Source organism: Lampetra planeri, chromosome 5 (assembly GCF_965212315.1).
Source record: "Lampetra planeri chromosome 5, kcLamPlan1.2.h2, whole genome shotgun sequence".
Taxonomy (NCBI): Eukaryota; Metazoa; Chordata; class Hyperoartia; order Petromyzontiformes; family Petromyzontidae; genus Lampetra; species Lampetra planeri.
In genome coordinates, this window is record NC_136111.1 from 912,291 (window position 1) to 936,800 (window position 24,510).

At 44.1% G+C, this 24,510-nt stretch overlaps 1 protein-coding gene and 1 long non-coding RNA gene across 5 annotated transcripts; one reads left to right on the forward strand and one right to left on the reverse strand.

Annotated features, from left to right (window-relative positions):
• Positions 1–31: 31 nt before the first annotated feature.
• Positions 32–3,808, forward strand: LOC144718615 (uncharacterized). The gene is made up of 3 exons (XR_013585460.1): positions 32–96; positions 3,014–3,118; positions 3,414–3,808. It is a non-coding gene; the product is annotated as an uncharacterized LOC144718615 (long non-coding RNA).
• Positions 3,143–22,458, reverse strand: LOC144718613 (uncharacterized). 4 transcript variants are annotated; one of them, XM_078594006.1, is made up of 3 exons: positions 22,202–22,458; positions 20,579–20,738; positions 3,143–7,678 (listed from the first exon to the last, which is right to left on the reverse strand). In XM_078594006.1, the coding sequence occupies exon 3, from the start codon at positions 7,653–7,655 to the stop codon at positions 5,949–5,951; it is 1,707 nt and encodes a 568-aa protein (XP_078450132.1). In that variant the 5' UTR covers positions 7,656–7,678; positions 20,579–20,738; positions 22,202–22,458; the 3' UTR covers positions 3,143–5,948. The 4 variants fall into 4 exon arrangements, with proteins under 4 accessions (XP_078450132.1, XP_078450131.1, XP_078450136.1 ...); XM_078594005.1 differs by having other exon boundaries at positions 3,143–7,681; XM_078594010.1 differs by lacking the exon at positions 20,579–20,738.
• Positions 22,459–24,510: the final 2,052 nt, after the last annotated feature.

Sequence of the window (24,510 nt, forward strand, 5' to 3'; positions counted from 1 at the left end):
GGGGGGGGGGCAGCAGCACACTTCCGGCGAGGGACGGACCATGTCAGGTCAGAGAGGAATTACCTCTAGAGAGGCTGCACGGACATTCATCAGCAGGTAAAGCCCACTGAGCTATATTCTAAACTAGCTTCACTAGCCCGGGACTTGGATTCTTGTCTTAGATTTGAACTTGTCTTAGATTCGTACACGGCCGACGCGGAGAATTGGGGGGGGGGGGGGGGTCAGCAGGCACACTGCGTGACGCTGCCGCGTGCAGGTGACATCACAGATGTGACGTCACCGCGCACTTGCCGCGCAAAATCTGTGCATTATTGCGCCCCCCCCCCCCCCAAATACAAAAGTCTATTTTTATACTTTTTGCATTGTGTACAGTCTGGAAGCTACCCACATGCCAAATTTCAAGTTTGTTGCATTTCAGGAAGTATGCTAAACATTTCGAATAGATTCACAAATGTCCCTTGTGTATATATAGAGCTCATTTTGTTTAATACTCTAGGAGGAATCTGGCGAGATATCAAGATATGTTTTTTCTCACAGATGTCAGAACTGGCGGGTCAGAACATTATAACAACAAACAATACAAACACACGATAGGTGTCCAAAGTATAAGGTAAACTATTCACTTAAAAATATCCACGTACATCTAAACTGTTTCATCTTACCAGGTAAAGCACACCTGAGGTATACACTTACACTGGTAGGAACCACCTGGTTCCACCAGCCCACAGGGGATTATTGTGTCCGTCTGTCCGTCGTGCATCCACAAATGGGAGGGGTGGGGCTGGGTGGAGGGGAGGGTGGGGAGGGGCTGGGTGGGGAGGGTGGGGAGGGGCTGGTCACCCCGTGGTGCCCTTATAAAACTCAACGTTTAACCTACTCACGCCGGCTTGTGCCCGCCCTCAGTCGGCCCTTGTTGTTGTCCATCCTACACGTGTCCAAATAGTGTCAGTATCCTTCTCATCACAGCCTGCATCGTCTCTGGTCAGGCACCTGTAATTCGCTTGTCAGAGGATTTACCTGTCGAGTTGGTACACGTGGCCGACTAATGTCAGATAGCAACATGTACGCGCAGCATATTTACGTTTGAGAACCGAACATGTTTAATACCGTGCCTCTTGATTTGATGTCTCCTCGGTTGTGAAACTTATATTTCATTTCATATTGCCAATACTTGTAATTTATTTTATATTGTCAAAAGATGTGCAACAAACGCAAACAATTATAATCTGGATATGTATAGATAATTCAAGATACATTAAATAAGTTAAAATCAAAGTATATAAAGATCAAACAGCGATATATCATGGCATACACTGGGTGGGAATAACAACACAGTACTGAAGACTGACACGAGGTGCCAGCAACGATTACAGCAGCAACCTGACACGGTTTATTGTAAATTAATGTAATTATTTAGCCAGAATATTCTTAAAATCCTAAAGAAAACAGAAAAGAACCTCACAATACATATTACCTTGGCATTTCATTACGTAAAAAGCCGATTAATGATATTGTAAAGGTATGGAAATGAGTGGTTTCTTATATTGTTGCAAATCAACGGCTTCTCTAATAGCAAAAATACGAGGTTTGTCCAATGCACATCCCCTGCATACTTGCTGGACAGTGCACACCTGTGATGTACACCTGGGCTGAGACTCCAAAGGCTTAAAATGCCTAATCTGTCACTCTGTCCCAGGGCAGCAGATACCTTTTATCTGATGAAATTTTTTGGCTATTTGTGAAATTTCATCACTTCTGGATTTGTTGAATATTACAGTAACACAATGAGATGGACGGATGGGTTTTGAATAACGCGTCTGTGTAAAATACCACGCTTCAGTGTTGAACTGTATAGTATATACGAGACAAATACACTTGATCATGCACTGTAATGTGTTAGGATTCATACTGGATGTATTGGGCTTTGCATTTGCCTTGTGTACAAGTCGTGAGGTACAGAACTACAGCACAGATTTTTTTTTATCATCGCCCATCACCTCAACAGTAAAGATGTGCACCACTTTGAGCGAAGTCGCCAGTGGTTGCCCTTTAACACGTGACCCCGTCACGCAAATATGTAATTCCAAGGCCCCGAAAGATTACCAGACTGCTCACCTTTCATTTGAGCCACGCGACACTTGTGATTGGCGATTTCCACGTAATGTATGTTGAGAATCGTACATTTTTCCCTTTCGTTACATCGTGTACCTGTTCACGCCACGCAGCTGGCCTGACATCAGGGGTTTTGCTTACATTCACACGCACCTGCGTGGGTATTGATTTTGGGTGGAGACTCGCACTGGATCAGCAGAAGGAAGCGTGCGCACACAACAGCTCGCAAACCTCACGCCACGGGCACCGTCTTGAGCTTGGAGACACTCAGTCACTTGCAGTCTTGGAACCATTTCAGCGCTTTGTGATGTGTGTTTTGGAAAGTTCAAAGCGACGCATGTTTATAGCGGAGTATTGTTTTTCAAGCTGTGCACGTTGTTATGAAAACCTCTTGGAAATGCAAATAGTTTGCACCTCTTGAATGTCAAAAATGTCCCTGTAATTCCACACGTGTTGAAGACAAGCACATTATACACCTGTTTGTAATTTACAGGGTATCGATTTTCATGTTTGACAAATGTTTTACTGCTCTTTAAGGAAGCCAATATCTTCATCAGGCCAGATGGTGTAACAGCCATCAAGTCAATCACAAATTTGCAAAGTCAAATCTCGGGAGGTAGACTCAGCTTATCATTTCCATGGGGCGGGTAAAACAGATGCCCCATATTTTGTAAATATAGTGGTTGTCCTATGAAAAAGACTGTAATTTGAAATGTAAAACTGCCTCATAAAAATCGATGGTAATTGATAGTTTAATGAGACAATTGACTTGGCTTCGTAGAAAAATCCCTCCTGGTTAAACTACAAACCAATGTACTGCCAGAAAACAGTGTTTGAGCGCATTTTTTTTGTTACCGATAAAGCAGAAAAGAACAATAAACAGCATCCACTCTCCCCACAGGCATGCCTCAGCACCACGTGGTGAGGTGCGACCTCACAATCAGCTCACCTTTCACATCAACTTCGCAGCTCAGCATGGCTACATTAAGGAGGCGATGCAAGCCAAGTATGTGGTACAGACACATTCTACTTCGTAGTTTCCTTCCATTTATTTCAAGCACCATAGATTTTTTTTGTTCATAAATAATTTTGAAACAGTGTGAGGATGCAATTACAGAACATGGACTGACTTATCAAATGTATAGCTTTCCAGTGATTAGTGATAGAATATGCACAAGGTTTATTTACAAGTATAACTGCTTATAGCTTGAGTGACATATATACAGTACACACATTTCGTATATCGTGGTATTGAATGAAACATGTGTATGGCACGTTGGGTTGCCCTGCTTTGTGCCCAGGCCTGTCGAGTCTTGTGGCCACCGACAGAAGCATCTTTGGGTCCACTCCCTTCCGTCGTCTCTTGCTCATCCCCATCATCCTTCGACCCAATCACTACACGTGAGCAATAGTGTATGAAACTGTGCAGGCGATCCTGTGCTATAGAGACTTTTAAGTGTTATTCTCCCCTATGTGTGAGTTGCATCCAGGTACTCAAATTTCTTCCTATATGCATGTGTAGTGACATATATGGGGTCACTACGGCAGTTCCAAGGAGAACCAGGGTGAAAATGGTCCTCTCTGTCAGCGGCGTGTGCTGGGGCACCAAGGAGAGTCCATGAGGGGCATGGCTCCGGTGAATGCAGAGAGGGGGCATGGGAGGACGAAACAGTCTGGGTGAACCCGAGAGGGCATGTGACCGGACAGAAGAGGCAATGCGACACATAGTGTAGGGGTCCTCGTTCTCCTGGTAAGATCCAGAAGGGAGCGTGGCCGAGAGTGGAGCCAGGCCACGCTGAGGGGCATAAGAGACGAGTCCAGAGAGCGATCTGGGCTGTCTTCTGGGAATCAACTCGCTGTCTACGTCTGTTCGGTCTCCGGGCTTTGGGGCTTGTTAGTCATGGACAAAGCAGGGTGTTAACGGACCTGGTCCGGTTATATAGTTACCCCGTGGTGGTTACCGCTATGTAGTATCCTGTTGTATGGTTAGGTAGTGGACCAGAGTACAGAGTTAACTGTGTTGTACGTTATGTAGTGACCCTGTTGGGGTCTAGTTAGCTACGTTGTACGTTTAGGGAGTTACCCTGTTGGGGTTGTTAAATAAACACGTTGCCTCCAAGAACAAGTGTGTGTCTCAGTTAAACCACGACATATTCACTCAATAAAAAAAATTGCCACTTATTCCAATGCAGGACCCTCCTGAATGGATTTCGGGACTTGGTGAGCTTTTCCTGGATAAATATAATTTTTAAAATGCATTATATGTTCAATCTGCTTTATAATTTGAAAGAGTCTTGTGATTAAACACTTAAAATACAACTACCAGTATGATATTAACTGCAATCCCTCCAGTGTTAGTTATGTATTAAATTTTACGAATACAGTGGCTTGCTATACCATTTGTACTGACACTTCATAGCCTAAGATGAAATGTAAAGAATATAAAACACAAGGTTCACATGTATTTAATAACCGCATCACATTATCACAAGTCCATGCCACACCTGCTGATTTTACATCATCTAGTTTTACTCTGCATCTATAGCCTTCTTTAGCCAATAGCTGTCACACTTAGCAGTGTTCAGTGACCTTCCATCTTGTTAAGTGACTCTTGCAATGTAAACATTTTGACGGAATATACACTTTTGGCAAATAAATTAGCATAAAAAATATCAATGTTCATGAATACATTTAGTTAATGTTACATCAATGTGAACAAGAGTGAGTGTTTTTTTCAATGGATATTGGTATCTGGCATAAGAATGTAGAATTACCACCACTTGAACAATGGAGAAGAGTACCACACCAAACTCATTAAAGCAGAGACAATGACAATGTTCTAAATTAGTGCTGGGGGTTAAGTGGACTTAGCAGCACCTGTCTCTATAAACCGTGACTGTCATCAGTAAGAGGGTAATTTAATCCTCAAATGTATTCAATTGAAAAATACCAGTCTCGGGCATATAAGTGCTTATACATTTTGCTTTCTTCGTTCATAATAAATATTTATCTTCACATTGTGAACCCAAAGAGAGTCTCTACTAAAGCATAAGTGTAAATACAACAGCTGAGAATAATACCGGTCTCGTTGGTAGCTCATTCACCTGCTCGTGTCAATGACTGTATCACACAGCCAATCAAGTGTGTAGGTTCCATGGAGCAGTAGTCAACACAAACATCCCCCGTATAGCCTGTAATAAACTGTTGGGGCAAGTGCTGTTAGCGAGCACCGATGAAGGCTGGCCCGGCACACGAGGGGGTGAGTGGCCAGCACCACGCCCGACCGCCTTTGTCTCCCTAGTGATGAGGTTTACACATCACACCAGGTACTCATTTGAGGCTGAGTCGACCTTGGGTAGGCCTGGGACCGTTTCCGATAATCGTCACTAGTATTCGCAGTGAGCGGGACTCAAACTAGGATCGCGGGGTTCGTAGCGCAGCGCGCTAACTGCTACGCTCCCACATCCAAACCCTCAACCGCACCCCCTGCCATTGCTACACCAAAGGGCCATCATAATAAGTTGAGGACAAGCACCACAGAGACAATCTGAAAGATAGTCTTAGAGCAAATTCACTTCTATTTGTGAGACATACAGTAGTTACATTATTTTGTGCAATAAGACCGTACTCACCCACATGACACCACATTTTAGATAACTTATACAAAACTACGACTCTTAAGACCATCATTGTGTGTGTGGTAGAACTTCTTTGGAGATTCAAATCCCATTGAGGAATTATTAGGAAGTCTACATCACTCCAGTGTCTCACAGGTCTTAACAATCACAAATGTAAGTTGTTGCAGGTAGTCTTGCTCAAATCATGCACAGAATCTGTTATTTGTGGCCGTGGAACTCAGACATAAGAACATTAGAATACATGGAAATGCTCTTCTTTGCATCGACGCTGCTCAAGGGCACAGACAAGCATGCCAACACTACCCGCGAGAGCTCGGGAAATCTGTCAGCAAGCTTCCTCCAAAACATCACTGGTTCCGATGGCACAAACTCACCGAGATTATCCAAGTATGCGATGAGCTGTGCGATGCCAGCGATGTTGTCTTCCAACAAAGGAACCGCATTGCATATTTCCCCCGAATCCATGAGCAGTTCCACGGCCTTGGCCGGATCGAACATTCGGCAGGCGGCCAGGAAGCGTGCCGCCGGCTGGGTAAACCGGCACGGACTCTCGAATTCCACATACTGGCAGAGGCGTGTCGCCATGGCAATCAGAGCATCGGCAGCCACCGTGCAAGCCACCTCCGCCTCGCCCTGCGCCCAGAACGCGAGCTCGCGCAGGTCGTCCACCACGCAGGCCGCCGTGCTCCGTGCCAGCTCATACTTGGCGAGCATTTGCCTCACGTGCCCGCCGTACCTGTCCAAGACGTCGAGCTGCTCCTCAGTGTTGCCACTCTGCGCCAGCTCCACAACTTCCTCCACCGCGCTGCTCCCGCTCGTCTGCTGCTCGCCCTGGAAGAACTCCGCGTAGTCCTGCAGATGCAGGCGGTGGTAGGAGGCAGACTCGAACCAGGAGCTCCAGCGATTTGGCTGTACGGCAGGCGGGAGAGTTGGCTTCATCCCCTTCTCCTGCAGGAAGTTGCGGAAGCGGGCTTTCCGTGCTGGGCACGCTGAAAATGATTTCTCGACGGCCACGATAAGCTGACTAACTTCGTCGAACGCATTCTGCCAAATCTCGCCCACGATGCTCAATATGTGTGCCGCACTGGTCACATGGACGGCGTTTAGGAAAATAGGCTTCAGGCTTCTCTCCCACGCCTTGTACATGTACGCCGCATGGTCGGTCACAAACGCAGACACTTTGGTGGGCTCAATGTTCACCATCTGTGTTGCTCGCAGCACAGCTTCGCTCACCGTTTTGAAGTTGGTTATCTCAAGCAGACAGCACTCAATCAGATAGGCCTCCAGCAGCGGTTCAACGCTTTTATTGCCACTGTTCCTCGGCCCTTCCACCGACAGGCTTGGCACTGCCAGAATATTGAGCATGTATCGATCCTCCTCATCGGTCGTCTCGTCCACTACGATAGCCACATTGTGGCAGCGGCCGAACTTCTCCGTGAGCTCCTTCACATGCAGCTCATACACTTTCTGAGAGTACATGTTCCGCAGGACGGATGCCTCTGGAAGTACACCAACCTTTTTCACGTTTTGCTCTAGAAAGGCATGCAGAGCCGGATGGTCTATTTTACCGATGGGAATGTTCGCCTCGGCAAACGCTTGCACGAGCTTGAGAACGGGCTCCAGGCGATTGCCACTTCGCTGCGGCTGGGGAGCGACTTCGGTTTTGACCACTCGAGGCTTCTTAGACGGCTTCTCCTCGCTAATGGTGTACAGGCCGAGGCGGCGTCGATGTTTGGCCGTGATGAGATGCTTCTCCAGGCTGGCTTTCCTGGTGTGATCCACGGGGATGTTACAGGAGCTGCAGATGAGCTGCTTCCCGCTGGCGTGAAAGACTCCGCTAAATTCACGGGCTCGATCTTCCGGAGTGATTCTCACAGACGTTTTGGAAGCCGGTTTTGGCATCATTTCTGTATGGGCTCACTGGAAAGCTGCTAAACAAAACACAAACACATCGTGTTAAATGTGGCTTGATATAAGCACATTATTTATTTGTGCTTCTTTTACTCTATGTTGTTATTAAACTATGAAGAGAAATTTAATACGAAACAACTTAAAAGTGACATTTAACTACTAAGTGACATGTCTCGGACCGTGTTCGTGAGCATAAGGCAGATTTGATAGGTAGGGACCAATACGTCGGCCGTGGCTGATCATTGTTTAAATACGGTTGGCTCCCAAGAAATTGATTTCTCTGAGACGAAGGTACTTTGTAAGCCCAATGGCTATCAACAATAATTCGTTCATGGAGCCATCTATATATACAGACACGGACACAATTTCAACCGAGAGGATGGGTACAAACTGAGCAATCATTGAATTTCTCGCGCCAACGTGGCCACCTCGGGACGCCGACCTCGACGTCGCGGTGGCTCTGTGATCTCACATTAACACGCTAATCTCTCACGTTAACATAGCCACCCATGCACTCGCTGTGGAGGCAGCTCTCCGATCTCACATTAACACGCTAATCTCTCACATTAACATAGCCACCCGTGCACTCGTCCTGGAGGCCACTCTCCGATCTCACATTAACACGCTAATCTCTCACGTTAATATAGCCACCCGTGCACTTGTCGTGGAGGCCGCTCTCCGATCTGACATTAAAATGCAAATTTCTCACATTAACATTACTAGACCTGCCCACTTCGTTTATGACCCAAGGACTATAACCATTTTAAACCTATAAAACAGTCTGCATTCGGCAGCTTTCCCCTTCTTTCCTCCTGACGATCTTTCGTGTTGTGATCGAAACAGCGCAGTTTTTTGTTTATTTAATATTTATTATTATTTTAAATTTGTACCTATCTACGTGACTTTACCGAAAGACCCAAAGAATATTAATTCCTCCGGTCACGGAAGCTTTAAGTCAAGATTTATATTTACTGATTATCAATGTGTTTTTTTTAGTTACCTTTTTACGTAAATAACGAATTCTGTGATACAGAGAACTTATTGGAAAATTAGAATAAGTCACTGGGGATGACCCATTCACTTAGATGTCATTGTCAACATATGGTCTCAATGAAACCGTTGCCATGAACCAGTAGCTTGGATGCAGTTTAAAAGAATTTGGTTGCCAAGAAACCATTGCTAGGAAACAGTCTCCAAGATGTAGTTGCTAAGATATGGTTACTAGGGTATAGTGGCAAGATCAGATTGCCTGGATCAGGTTGCCAGGATATGGTTGCTGGGAGATAGTGGCTAGCAGTAAGGGTGACAGAGTGTAATGCCCAAACTATCCATCTTATACCAACTTCACAAGTAGATATCAAACATAAGAGTCGGGAGTTAAGAGCTGTATACGCACAGTTTGTGATTTCAGATTACATTTAAGTTTTTTTCAAGGATACTTTGCTGTAAAATATGCATATTCCTGCACTTATAGAATGACAGATGTTACGTAAAGAATTCCACTATTTTGCTTCCACTAACACAGCTAGCTTATGCTGCAAAAATGTACAACCCATTTAAAAATGATTCGATCCATACGCTATGAGCAGCATAAATGAATACTGACCGCCAATTACATATTCAACAAAAAACACTTTATAAATGCATTCCGTATAATGTGTTGTATTTTTTACATTATTATATTCGGTAACACTTATGTTCATTTACAAATGCAGAGCATTCATGCCGCACAAACAGAAGAGGTCATGATAATATAGCCTATGTCCAGGACATGGTATCATACACACAGATGTAATTTCACTGACAAATGCTGAATTAAACCTATATTATTGAAATGTAGGTTTGTAATGCTGCATGCTATTTAACATGATTTATTTGAACAAAGCATATCAGATTACACAAATTTATTTTATGTGTGTGACTACAAAACTATACTTGCATAACATGCATATACACAGCTCATACTGTTGTTTTAAACATATACCACATATCACAAGCAGATGTGCACGCGTCACATTACAGTATTTCCGAACAGAAAAAATAACATCAATGCACCCAACTCTATTTTTCGATTGTACACCCATAATGTACTGTATACAAACACCACATCCCTTCATATATACAGTGTGCACACATATAAATCTGTCATTTGTGAATCTATTTTCCCTAGCACAATGTCACTTATATCACGAGGGGTTGAGCATAATGTGCAGAGGTCACGGTCTGTCTGTCCATGTGTCTGAGTGAGCACATCTAGGCCAAATTGGATTACATTATCTGCCTTTCCCTACAACCCCAGCGGCAGAACCCCCCCCTACACCACACCCAGCCCCCCCAGCATTGGCAGTGCACGGCTGAGTGCTGCAATGCAGCGGGGCGTGCGGCGGTGGCACGGACGCAAAGCGCGACGCACCGTGCATGCGTAAGCAGCCCCCTCTGTGCACGACGTGAAACCTCTATTAGTGCTCTCTCTCACCGATCGATACGGTATATAGTGCAAATGACAGTTGCCAATGTGCAATTTCTAAGGATTTATAAATACATCGCTTGAGAGACAGCGCTCGGAAGATACGAACGCCTCAATTCTCTGACTGAAAACTAAAATGCATCGCAGGCTAACTTGAGAAATATATGTTTTAAATCCACTATCGTCACGAATAATGTTGCTTATATAAAATACAGTAGTCCGAACTGTTTAACAATGGCCTTCATTGAATAAAACTCAGGGCCACTGCTTGAAACATTCATCCTACTCTGTATGTTTACGTAGTATGGGAGCGTTAATGGAGACATAGTTTAGCGTATGTAAGCAGCACTGTCCCTTTCTATTTTAAATTTTACATGTGAGGTTTCAGATGGTTGTTTTAATATCAATATAAATGGGACCAGACACATCATACACCGAGAAATGCAGTGGCTCAATGGCATAAACTACCCCAGATGGGTTAACACTGAATATTTTAGTATTTATAACGCAAAATGAAACACATGCACCAGCAGGGATCGCATGAATAGGTATATACAGCTACCTTTCGTTTTACACGGCGGTTGTGTTCTTGATAAACGGCGCGCAACTTAAGATCGTGTAAATTTACCTTAATTTTCCCATAAAAAATCAAGGAAATGGTTGGGTTAGGGAGTGCATGCTATTGAACCTTATTCTTACATCTACATATTTCACTGGTTACAGTACATATTATATTTCCTACCATGCATGTATTAAATATAGTAACAGACTATTTAAAATAAAGAAGATAAAGTAAAACAAAAAAGATTTTCCGAGACCAAGGTGCTCTGCAAACCTCCTGGCTACCATCAAAGGTTTGTACACGAAGCCATACGAATATACAAACACAGACATAATTTCAACCGTGATGATGGTTACAAACTGAGTAATCATTGGAAAGATGTGATTAACCATGCAAAAAAGATGTAACTACACTTATTTGGACCATCTTATTTGACAGACAACTATTACAGGTTACTGATAGACAGCCAGTTTTGTTTTACCAGGTTTAGCTTCTTTTTTAAATCCTTTATATTAAGTCCGCTTGCTTGCTTGCTTGCGTGCTTGCTTGCTTACGACCGTGCAAATTTTTCGGTCGTTTTTGAACCCACTTCCCGTGATCCAATCGAGCTGACATTTTCCACACAGACTCGTTGTGCGAGATAATTAATGTTCGTGAAAAAAAATTCCCAAAATTTTACACTGTTTATGGAAAACAAATTAAAGATTGAATTACCAATTGCTTAATACTGGCAGACAATCATCTGACCCATAGGTGGCAGCCATCTCAAGCCAGAGGACGAGAAGACTCTAGCCGCCACGCATATAAAGGATTTATAGTGAAAAACTTTGTTTTTACGTGTTTACTTGTTCACACTTTTGTTATGTAGGCTAGGCGTAGTCACAAACCGAACCTCTCTATAATAAAGGCTCAGTCATTTGTTATGTAGTCTATTACCATCTACATGGCAGAGGCTCGGTCTCATTTGCAGCATTTTGTTATGTAGGCTAGGCGTAGTCACAAACCGCATCTCTCCATAATAAAGGCTCAGTCATTTGTTATGTAATCTATTCGTAGTCTCAAGCCGCACCTTACCATAATAATAAAAAGTGGGCCGTTCCTGCCCCCCCCCTCAACCATTATATATACGGAGTGGTATCTCTTGTAATCTCTCATTTACTTGATACAGCTGTCGGGCTGTGACGGTTCCACCTGAAGACGGAAGCTTGTGTTGCCTCCGAAACGTCATGTTTATTTTTATTTTTTATTTTACTTTTATTAATTTTAATTTTTTACCTACGTGACTTTACCGAAAAAACCTAAGAATATGAATCCTTGCAGTCACGAAAGCTTCAAATCTAGAAAAAGATGTTTAACACGTAGTGAGATGCTTGAGTGTGGCGCCACGTACTGGGGCTGGTGAAGGGGAGGAGTGGAGAGTGGTGGGGTTACTACTGGAGAGAGAGAAGGGGGGGGATCGTCTTCATCAGATGACGACAATGGTGCAGATGATGGCGCGTTGGCTGAGGCTCCTGCTTCGTTTCCAACTTTCGTAAGAATGGAAGCGATGAAGATTGCGTTTAATCTTCATCGTTGCTTTCATCCTTTTTTCTTACTTCATCTCCCAATAACACTGCATGACGGAACAAAAAATTCTGGCTAATTCAGAGCTACGTTCCGTGTGCGGATCATCCTCGTCTAAAATGGCCATGGCTTCGTAGATGAGGCTCAAAACCTTGGCCAATCGCTTCCTTGTGAGGGAACGCACCTCCTCAACCTCTTATTCGTCTTCCACTCCATCTTCCTTCTGCCGTTTATTCTCCAGCTGGAGCAGATCCTCCGTCGTCAAATCCTCGACGTGTGAATCATGCAACTCCGCCACATCATCCACTTCCACCTCGTCAAAGCCGACTGCCTTGGCCATATCAATGATTCGGCGATGGTTCCGTGCAACTTCATCGACGCTGAAGCCTCGGAAGCCGTGAGCGAAGTATGGGCACAGCTTCTTCCATACCCCATTCATATAAGAGGGGGTAACCTTATTCCATGCCGTGCCACCCATCATTATGGAGTCCCGGATGGTGAACTTCTTACAAAACTCCTTCACCGTCATCTTGTTGTCTTCGGTGGCTTTGACGAGGACGGTGAATGTTTTCCTAAGGTAATAGGTCTTGAAAGTCACTATCACCCCCTGATCCATTGGTTGAATGAAGTGGTGTTGGGAGGGAAAAACACCACCTTATTATTCTCAATCAGATCACATGTAGATAGTGGATGGCCGGAGGCATTGTAGACGATCAGGATAATCTTGAAAATAGATTTTCCCCTTTTTTGGCAACAAAACAGGTGTTAAGATGTTAAAACACCAAACTGAAACCTTTTACAAGGAATCATGTCTGCATTAACCACAATACTTGTGGTCAGAATGCAACAAAAAAAACATACTCTGATAATATATACATTGTCTTTGAAACTGATTGGTCCACACCAGAGACAGCTAGTCTCAAATGGTGTTGCCAGAAAAAAGGGGAAAACCTATTCTCATATTTTGGTACTGGCAAAGGAGGTCCCATGATGATAATCTTTAAGTCAACATTTTTCTTCTGGCAGTATTCACGCAGCTCTTCATGCAACTTTCCGGAAAAAAAATTCACAGAAAATACTGGCAGTCATCCATCCTTTGGAATTATGTTCATAATTGACAGGGAACCTGTCCTTCGCATATCCTTTAAGAGCACGGGGATTGGCGGAGTGATAGATCATCATTGTCTTCAATTTATAATCACCCTCAGCGTTGCCTCCCAACAGAAGGGTGTAGCGATCCTTTGCGGCCTTAAACCGAAGTGCCGACTTCTCCTTTCGAGATATGTAGGTCCTTGCCATCATCCTTTTCTAAAAGAGGGCGGTCTCGTCGACGTTGAGTACCTGCTTGGCGGAATAACCCCCCTCGTTGGTGACCTTCAGCGTGGCGATAAACTCCGCAGCACCATCGTGGTCAGCACAATCAGCTTCGGCTGTCATTTTGATGTTTTGGTAGCTGTAGCAGTTCGTGAAGTTGTAAAACCAACCAGAACTAGTATGAAATGCCTTTAGCACACACATTTTTCACCAAGTCATCATACATCGGACGAGACTTGGTCTGGATAAAAATCATGCTGACGGGGATATTTAGTTGGTTCTGGTTTTCGTACCAGGTTCTCAGCATGCGTTCCATCTGCTCCATTGCCGTACTCCTTGCATAAGACGTCTTCTTGGCACTCATCGAGGTCCCAGATTTGGCATTTTCTTCGATTATCTGAGCATTGTCTCTAATGGTCGGGATGGTGCTTTCGCTTAACCCAAGCAAGAGGCCAACTTCAGTACACGCTCACCTCTATTTAGGCGTTCAATAACGTCTAATTTGACGTCAATTGTGATAGCTTTCCGCTGCTTCTTGGATTTGGAGGCATCCTTGGATGTAGCTGGACGTTTACCGGACATATAGGTAGGCAAATGTGTGCACAAGTGAGAGTTCATGCGGACAAGATCTTCAAAATGCCGCGTGAGAAGGAGATGCTGATGCTGCCTGCGCTTGTGGTTTTTGTACTGCACCTCAGGCATTGCTACTGAACTTTTCTGCCTGACTAACGATTAGCTCGCATTGCGTTCCGTACACTATGGCCAACGCGTTAGAGCGCATTATTTCAATAACAGTGCGCGCATAACAAAAATAAGCGTAAGTTAATCTAGCGCACCCATTTTAAAATCACGTTACGTAAACACGTGTAAAATGCAAGGCGACTGTAGAGTGAAAAACACCACCACGATGTGAAAGGAAATTACGAAAAAATAAAGTGATCCATTTTTTTAAAATAGTGCATATTCTATTTAGGAGAAATATGAAGCATTTTACTGGAGAATACCAAAGTAAATTACATATATGATTCAGAACGTTAGAGCTGTATGCTACATGGGGTAGATATGAATTCTGCAATAATGCACCAGATGCTTTTAGTTGGTTTATGCAAATGAGGTTATTTACGTATTGCTTGTTATTTTAACAAAATACCAAATGTAATCTATCTTACTATCGGATGTCATTTATTTTTGTTCGTAAAAAAGGACTATTTCTCAAATGTACGACACCTGAATACAGTCCGAGCAACAATTTAGTGTATGGCATCAATAATTAAATTATTCTCATCCACACCCACAGAATCTAGAATGCTGGTCATTAATTTATCGCATTAACTATTGATATCTCGGAGAATTCAAGGACCATTAAAGCATGCCACAAACGTGACATCTGAAGGAGTGCTGATTATGCGAATTCCAGATTAAATATTAAATATTCTTGCAGCGCATGAGCACGATCATCTAGGTCTCAACGTTTGCAACAAAGGAGGAAAACGGCAGCGGGCCTGCCAATGTCAAAAATCGTTTACACCAAAATTTATTTTACTGCAGTTTATCTACAGCATGACTCTCTGGTTCACGTGATGCACTTAGTCTTTAAGGTGCAATCAATTTTTTTGCAACTAATTTAAGGTGTCTTTTCAGGATAAAAATGTATGCTATCCACACAGTTTGCAATGCGACATGACAAGACCACATTGATTCAGTCAACCCAAGGGAAGACAGTAGGCATAACACACAATCATCATTATCGTCATTGTAGATAAGCAGCTAAATAAATAAGCGACTATATATCTAGAAATATGTCCCTCCACTAGAAATAAATGTATTTTACATTTCCTGTAAACTTACAATAAACAGTAGTGATATATTGTAGTAATATATTGGACATACTATTATATTTTACACAATATATTCTAGCATGCTAGAAGTGTGCTCGCTCCGTAACCAGTTAAAGCATGGCTGCATTATGCAGTGTAAATACAATTTACAGACTACATTTCATGATAATATACCTAATATTTGTCACAAATAATGAAATGGAGATTTGACTTTGCTGAATATGTTGAAGAAATTAAATATATGGACTTTGCTAAGACTCATCTGTTTTACAAAGGGGGTTTTAATTGCATACAATAGGGCATATGCGATATATATGTGCATACAATCTACAAATGTTTCACCTTATTAAAAGGCATATTTTCATCAATGCTTTGATACCTTCACTTGTGGCGTTTCTCCACATGCATTAAATAATGAAAGAATTAATTTCTCAGCCATTTACAATTTATGAATGTTCCTGGAATCCTTAAATTATTAAAACAAAGGCATTAATTGTCCCCTGCATATGCTAATGACCAAAATCTATCCCTTCATTTATTTATTACGGTAACTGATACAAGTGCACTAATTAGCGGCTGTTTTTAATTAGCTCACCAGCTTTGTTAATTGCTCCATAATGCTATTTGTTTACTAATTACGAGTGGGAGGGGGGGTTAATTGGGACATGCTTGTGCGAGAGCCACAAAACGACTGATCACTCGCACGCCCAGCCGTTTGGGAGGCTGATTTTACTCACGATGTATTAATTGCCGCTTTGCTAATTGCCATACAGTTAATTGCTGTGCTCAGAAAGGCAGTGTGAAAACAGCACCCCCCACCATTCCCCTGCTCCATTCTTGCCAGTGATGGCCTGATTGGAACCTTGCCCAGGAGGCCTTGCCGAACCAGTCACATGATCCTCATTATCAAGAGCCTTACCCTCATTAACCCAGGGTGGATGATCTGCACCAGCATATGGCTCAACACACCTAAGAATCATTTAAATGCGGGCCAGTATTTTCTGCAGAACATTATTAGATGCCATGCACGTACAAGCATTTTAGTGAATTTACATGAACTGCCACCTTCCTGTATATATCAAAATTCAATAACTCTTGGCGCCCTGCAAACATATATGTGTGTGCATTACAAATTTTGTAAACATGTTTTTACTTAGGAATTTAATTATTATTGGCTAAAATGAATTCCTCGTGTTTTCATCATGAGCATCGAAAAACTGTATCTAATCCTGCATTTGAGAATCGATAACTTATGAGTTAAGATAATACTGTCTTGTGCAAAGATATAGTTTTACATTTAGGGTAATGGAGTGAATGAGACATAAAATTAGATAAGGCACAAATTACAATATTCTTGAATCGAACCACAACTGTATTTTTCGAATAACTGAGAGGAAGGTATGACTCATTACATTCCTATTATTTTAAATGTACATTTCTCACAGAACATGATTATGCTCTTATTATGTCTACACAATATTGAGCTTAGCCGGTATAAACAAGTGTGTAATGACTGAAGCATCGCTTTTGCGACACTCAATTTGCATTTTGATTGTACAAAATCAAACTCGTGCATGTAAAAAATGGATACAAGTTACCACTTGCACGGCTCCATTGCCTTTGCATGGCTTTATTATGAAGCCCAGGAACATTCTCCCCTCTCCCAGTGTAGCCGTTTTAATGCCGAGCACAGCTGTGCACCGAGGCCAAATTGACATTCGTTTGGAAATGCCGAGGGGGAGGTGTGACCCGAGCGAGTGTGTGGTTGGCGGTGGTGGTCGAGGGAGGCAAGGTGCAGCCAGTACAGCTGCTGGGTGCTGGAGGTTTTGGGGAGGTTATTTGGCAAAATTACATCTGGGCCCAAGGGAATATAAGAGAGATGGCAATGAGGATTGTGCGCCTTTATTGGGAGGCCGAGACAATTTGTTTGTGTGCCTCCCACTGTGACCTTGCACTGACAGTGTCAACGTGCTCAAAAAGTAGTATTTCATACTGTCCGCACTGAAAATTATTGCACACGACTAATTGCAGGCCTGTGCTTAACATAACTTAGCAATCAGCCGTAACATCCTCAAAATTCACAAACATTAACAAGGTGTATTTCGTATGCATCACACAAAACAATTAGGTTGCAGCGCGACTTAAGAAAACAGCAAAAGAGGGAAACATCTTGTCCACTCAATATATCGTTATATGTTACACGTGTGTGCACCTATGTTTCTCACATCACACTGGAAGAAGCATTTTTTGCACCAAACTAAATAGGTTGGGCATGTGAGTAAATTCAGAGATGTTGTGTTATGAAACACACTGGTCTCTTGATGACGTCGCTCAGTTTAAAACCACTGATCCTGAACACATGTAATTGTGCTGAAAGGGCTTAGGGTAGTGCTTAGGATTTTCTGGGTTGGACCCTTAGGCCAAAAATCCGTATTCTCAGGCTCAGGACAGACTATTCACGAGGCATTTCATGATTCATCTATTCAAATCGATTGTTACACTCATAATGCATCAAGTAAAATATTCTGCAAAAATATTCACCATAGTTTGGGGGTAGTTCTAAGGATTCATGACTCAAATCACAACCATGACAATTATTTTATGGGGCACATGGGGGTATAGTAAATTGATACATAATTACGATTACATGTACAGGTCACTATCTACTAGTTTACATTTAAAAATAACACGCGTATGAGGACTCAAGCTGTCTTTGTCTTCGCCTGGCTCAAGTGCGTTCTTTGGGCCAGCCCATGTAGGACAGATGAGGCAAAAGATCAAGGACGATCTATGACCATGTATTTGCGGTTAGGGAGGTGGGATGTTTGAGGGGTGAGAGCTATGTCGTTTTCTCAGACAAGGGTAGGTGAGGAATGGGATTTTCTGCTGAAGAGGTCTTAGGAAGATCAATTCTGACATTTTGCAGCCAGATAGCCTTAAGTGTGAATAAAATAGAATAAATGGTTTTGGTAATCGTGGCTCATTGTGAAAATTGCTGTACATTTACACAAGCAGATCTCAACAACAACAACAAAAAACGCTGTACAAACTAAAGGCAACGGGGAAGCACAATCCATTTCCCGTGATTGCCGTGTTTCCGAGGCAACGGGCAATTAACAAAAAGTGGTCAGAAAATCTCGCCTGCCACACGCGGCGCGAAAACAGTTGGTTTGAGACCGAGTTAACGAGAGAGCCCTGTTCGCAGTAATGAGACTCTGACGCACTTTGTATTATACAGGGAGCTCGTTAAATCCAGAAGCGAATCTTGCACTGTAGGTGCACTATTATCGTAGCTGTTATGGCACCTGTTACCAACTCGATGCGACAATGTACATCGTTTTTTCAGTGTGCTGCAAATCAGCATGCACAGAGCATATTGACGGGCTTGCAATTGCATTGTTTAGATAAAGTTGGACCAATTTTAATTCTCATAAAGTACAGAAACCATAATGGAAATAGATGTGTGACAATAAACGACTTATCTTTTAGCAACAGACAATGCAAGCATGGACCATCGTTTAGTATTTCTTCGTGGGCAAATAATTAATGGCAAATATACTTAAATATATATCTAGAACGTTTGTAAATAAGGTGGAAGTTGTGAGCATTAAGTTAGTAAGCATGGATAAATATGCTGACAAATGTTATGGAAAGGCCCTAAATATATAGACATTAATATTATTGCAATATTTTGCCACTAAAACTGCCATAACCATAACATTTTCTTTCAAATACATTTTACAGCCGGAATACAAATTAGTGTACTGCATCTATAATTAATGTCATAGGCATGTCAAGCTAAACCATATTCTCCTGCACGACTTAAATATTTTTTTAGGCAGTTTATCATCAGTGATAATTATTCCACTGCTGGATGAAGGCAGGCGTAGGCCAGACAGGCAGTGGTGCCATAGGGACCACTGGGATGTGGTGGGTCAGGAGGGAAATGCTCTACAGGTTTCCCTCGCTTCATGCGGGTTCGGTGTGCGCGATTCCACGTCTATGCGGCTGACCTATTTCTACCAAAATTGTGGATTGGGTGACTTGTGCGGCCTATGCTACAAGATTTCACTTTGTGAACCCTTTTTTGGAAGGCATCTATCTATAGCATAACGCGAGGGAAATTCGTATGTGCTGATGCATATCTGTGTACATTTGTACCTGTGGGCAAGTGGATGTTTTCACACTCGTTATACTACACACAAAAAAGTTTCACTGCCTGCCTGTGGTGACGTCACAGTACATAGCTGCCTGATGACGTCACCCACAGCGCATAGCGTTGAGACCGGTTCATTTATAGTGACGTCCGCCCAAAGGACGTGGGGGTTGCTCGTTTACTTCAATTTGTTTAAACGGTGAGGCAGATATTTTACTTATAATCTCCACAACGACGCTCATGGACATTATTCAGTTTCCGTTCACTCTGGTCATGAGTTTGGCGAACATTTGATTTGGCTGGAACATACACATCTTGCTCGACTGAACAAATGGACCCAAAGTATGGCATTACAATTACAAAAGAGTAAAAAATTACAAAACAAGCATCGTCTGTTTGACAATCGGGGAATGTTTTTAGCCACTTATAATGGTTTTAGAGTGCAAAAGACTGTCGCGTGACTCGAAGTCTGAAGCACGTGGGGGGGGGGGCAGGTCACGCGCTGCATCTTACATCCCGCACCTCCTCGCCGGGAGCACAACTCAAATGCTCGTGACCAATGCGGTTTGGGTGTCGAAAACAACGCATGCTCTGTATGAATATGAGCTTAAGTGTAGTTAGGGTGAGGTGATTGCCACTGATGTAATAAACCCACATAAACCTTATTGCTACCGTGAACTACCGGAAAAAAATTACACCCTTAAAATATTCTACTTTTCAGGAATAGAATGACGTAAATATATACCAGTGTCACTATGATCAGCCCATCATTAGTACAGTATAGTTTTTAACATACTGATTTGCTTACAACTTGGTACTAAGCAACCTTTTTAAAATAACTGATCCAAAATCTTACCCAGCCAACGCGTGCATTTGTTCCGTAAAACAAAAAAAATATGGGATGGATCTCCTGTGTGCTTGCCTCTGTCCCATCCATCCCGTTGCTCAGTCCCACTTTGGCCTAATTCCTGGCCCCACGTATCCTGGCCACTGATCCCACATTGTGGTGTCTGGTACCTTCCGTTCTGGGCTCAGTTTCCATGTAGGGCTGCAACGATTCTTGATGATACCCGTTTTATGTCAAAACGCACTCCAATTTCCTGCCTCCGAAAGGTAGGGGGGGCACGCCGATCGTGACGCAGATGGTGCTGATGAAGTCACCAAGTAGTGGCTCAACCTGGGAGAAGAGTTGAATAATACAGGGAGGAACAACAGTTACACACTGCCCACCAGGGATTATTTGTCTGTCGTATATAGCCCCTCCCAAACATGTACGCTCCCGGATTGGTTGAAGTGCGTCACGTGACCGCGAGCTTTATGTCGTGCACGAATGCGCTGTCCAACCAAGTTCCGACCTGCCCACTCCGAAGGAACGTGTTTTAGTGGTATCCGATAAGTCGAATATTTATGAAACCGACGGTAGCTATCAGAGACTGCTTACATTTCTCATTCGAGCTCGTTCCACGCGCTTTGATCTGCATTCTCGTTCATCAAGGGCGCAACCCCTACGACGTTTGGTATTTTATTGTAAATTACGAAATAAGCAAATTTTATGTTACTTTTATTTATGTGGGGTCATATTCAGAGGTGGGACAAAGTCATTGTTATGCAAGTCCAAGTCGAGTCGCAAGTCATCAAATTCATGACTCGAGTCTGACTCGAGTCCAAGTCACATGACTCGAGTCCACATCTCAGAGGTGGTACAAAGTCATTGTTATGCAAGTCCAAGTCGAGTCGCAAGTCATCAAATTCATGACTCGAGTCTGACTCGAGTCCAAGTCACATGACTCGAGTCCACACCTCTGGTCATATTTAAAACCATGAAATTTTGTGACATCCTTTGGAAGATATCAGCCTCCTGCTTCCATCCTGGCCCTTGCTGCTGTACCACGTGTCCCAGTTCCATGGTCTTCCTATCCCCCCTCCTCACCCTCTCATCTCCCACCCTCTCATCTCCTACCTAACCACCCTGCTGCTCCCTCTCATCTCCCACCCCTTCACCCTCTCATCTCCTACCTAACCTCATCTCCCACTCTCCGCTCCACGGCACCCTGCGCCTCCTCTCTCTCCACGTGTCTCGCGTCCCCCGCAACGCGTCACGTGCCACGCGGGATCGCGCCTATTGGACCGTTTCCCCTCGCAAGCCGGTCTCGGTCTCCCTCCTCCGCTCGGCGGTGCGAGAGGGAAACGAGGCCGACGCGACAGCCCGTTTCCCCAGCGCGAGAGAACGGAGGGGGGAGTGGGGAAACAAAGGCGGACGTGGAAGGGGGGGCCACAACACCGCGCTTTTACATTCCCCAGCGCGCACTGGGGAGCGCGTGCGCACGTGACGCGCACGCTGCGCTCCCATTGGCCGCGGGCCGCGCCACGGACCACTGAGAGGGCGCGGTGCCGCAGTGGCCGCGCATCCGCACTGCTAAATACAAAGCATCGATTCGGTGCGCCTTAGCGATAGACGGGCGCGAAACATAACGACGCGATGCATTCAATAAGTTTATTTAACAAAACACACAAATATAATTGGAGACGTTTCGGGCAATGGACCCCAGCTCATTCGCTCGGCTCTCTCCTGGGCGCGCGCATTCTCGAGCGGCCCCGGAGGCCTGCCGCCTCGACAGCGCCGCCCTCGCACTCACTCACCGGGGGCCGCCGCCTCCTCCTCCGTCGTCGTTTTGTCACGGCTTTCACGGCGCCGCTTCGTGTCCACCTCCCACCGTCGTTGCCGTCTTCGTCATCGCACGCGCGGGCGGGCGGGGATGTTAATCGGCGTCACGGCGAGGGCAGCGCTTGCAAATGCGGGGGCCCCCTCAACCCAGCACCGCCGTGCGACGCGCGCGAGTCGCGGAGTAACGGCGCGGCCTCCCCGCCAGGCACGGCCATCGGCGCCCGCCACCCCGGGGGGAGGGGGGCAGGCGGGGGGGGGGGCGAGAGGCGGTGGGGGGAGGGGTGTGGGGGACAATACCGCGCGCTCATTTGCTGGAAGGCCGATCACGTGGTCGTTTCGATCGCGAGCCCCCCCCCCCGCTCGTACGAGACCGCGCGACACCCGAAAAGCGCGGGAAATAAACAAACACGGCGCGTGAGGGGGCTCGGTGACGGGGGCTCGAGGGGGCATTGGGACATGAGGGGATTACATGAGGGGGCATGGGAACATTGAGGGGCATTGGAACATGAATGGATTACATGAGGGGGCATTGGAACATGAGGGGACTACATGATGGGGGCATTGGAACATGAGGGAATTACATGAGGGGCATTGGAACATGAGTGAATTACATGAGTGGGCATTGGAACATGAGGGGATTACATGAGGGGGCATTGGAACATGAGGGAATTACATGAGGGGGCATTGGAACATGATGGGCATTGGAACATGAGGGGATTACATTAGAGACCTTGATAGAGAAATGGGTAATGAGGACATTGGAGACAGTGGGATCTGAGGGTTTTAGGACTATGAGGAATGGAACCAATGGGTCACAGTGATGATTGAACATTTTGGAAGAGGCATATCAGGCATTAGGGTAGGAGGGCAGTTCACTGAGGTATATGAATGTGAGGGCATTAAACAGGAGAGCAAGAGGACAGATGCAATTATCTGGTGGCATTTGAGGTGTGGAGAAATTATAAACTTGAGGCCATTTGTAGCTATGGAGTTATGAAGACAAGTGCATTTTAAGACACTTGGGTTTGGAGGCCAATCATTGAGACAAGGCGTATGAGGACATGAAATACATCTGACATTGAGAGGAATGAGGCCATTGAGGCAATATAAGAAAATGAGCATGAAGACAATTGAGCAGGAGACTGGGGAAAAAATGACATTAAGCTATAAGGGATATATTGTGGATGTTGGCACAAGGATAGGAGAGCACAGGTGCTCATGGCCAGGTTGACAATGGGACATGGAAGTAACGGAGCATAATTAGGACACTGGTTAGGGGTTAGGAGACACAAACACTGGGGAAATGTCATGGAAAAAAATGGTAATGTGTGCCTTGGGGACGCCTTAAGACAGGAAGCTTGAGGTTGCACAAATGAGGCAAATGGCTCCTGTGTTTTTAATGCCCCCTTCGATGTGCAATGCCTAGGCGTGGTAATTTGTAGTGAAATTCACGGCTGAGGCAGGAAAAAAAACAAGAATTATTGGAAACTCATGCAATAAGGTGGGGCTGGTGCCATTCCAATATTTCAGAAACATTCAAATTCACTATTTCCGTGAACATTGTACCAAAAAAATCGTAGCTTTATCAATGCTTCATTGCTGTGATTATCATGGTGAATGGCAAAGGTGTTCTCCGCACTTTGTTAACACACAGCTGAATGTTCCACAGCTCCACATGTTTTGTGTGTTGTGAGCTGCTGATTTTCATGCATAGCGACAGACTATTGATTTATAGTTTTCACTAGACTTCACAATAAACAAATGAAACATCTGACAGATTAAATGTTGGGTTACTGTGGGTCCTGTGACGTTTATGTACAATATTTTCACGTAAGTTCAGCACGAATCCAAATCACGATCCCTTGCTCTTTCTAAACTAAAGTGCACTATAATACCAGATGTTTACAAGCTATAGGGACATATTTGCACTTTAACCACGGTGATATGTGATATAGGGGACAGTTCAGTCATTGGTATTACGTTACTACTTCTATACTGTATCAGCTGTTACATTTAAATTCAAGGGTAGTTGCAGTGTGACTGCGCATGTCATATTCTAAAGATGTATTTTATGTAGAGAATACCATTTTAGCGTATATATTTAAATGTTACAATACAATAAAGCATAATTTAAATTGAGCAATGTTGCTCAATCACAATCATTTATCAGATTATTTACAGAAAACCTCATACTGTAACGTAACAGATGATTTCCTTTTCACTCTGCACTGACGTACTGTAGCTGCACATGAGATGGCTTTTATAGTGTCAACCTAAGAACTTC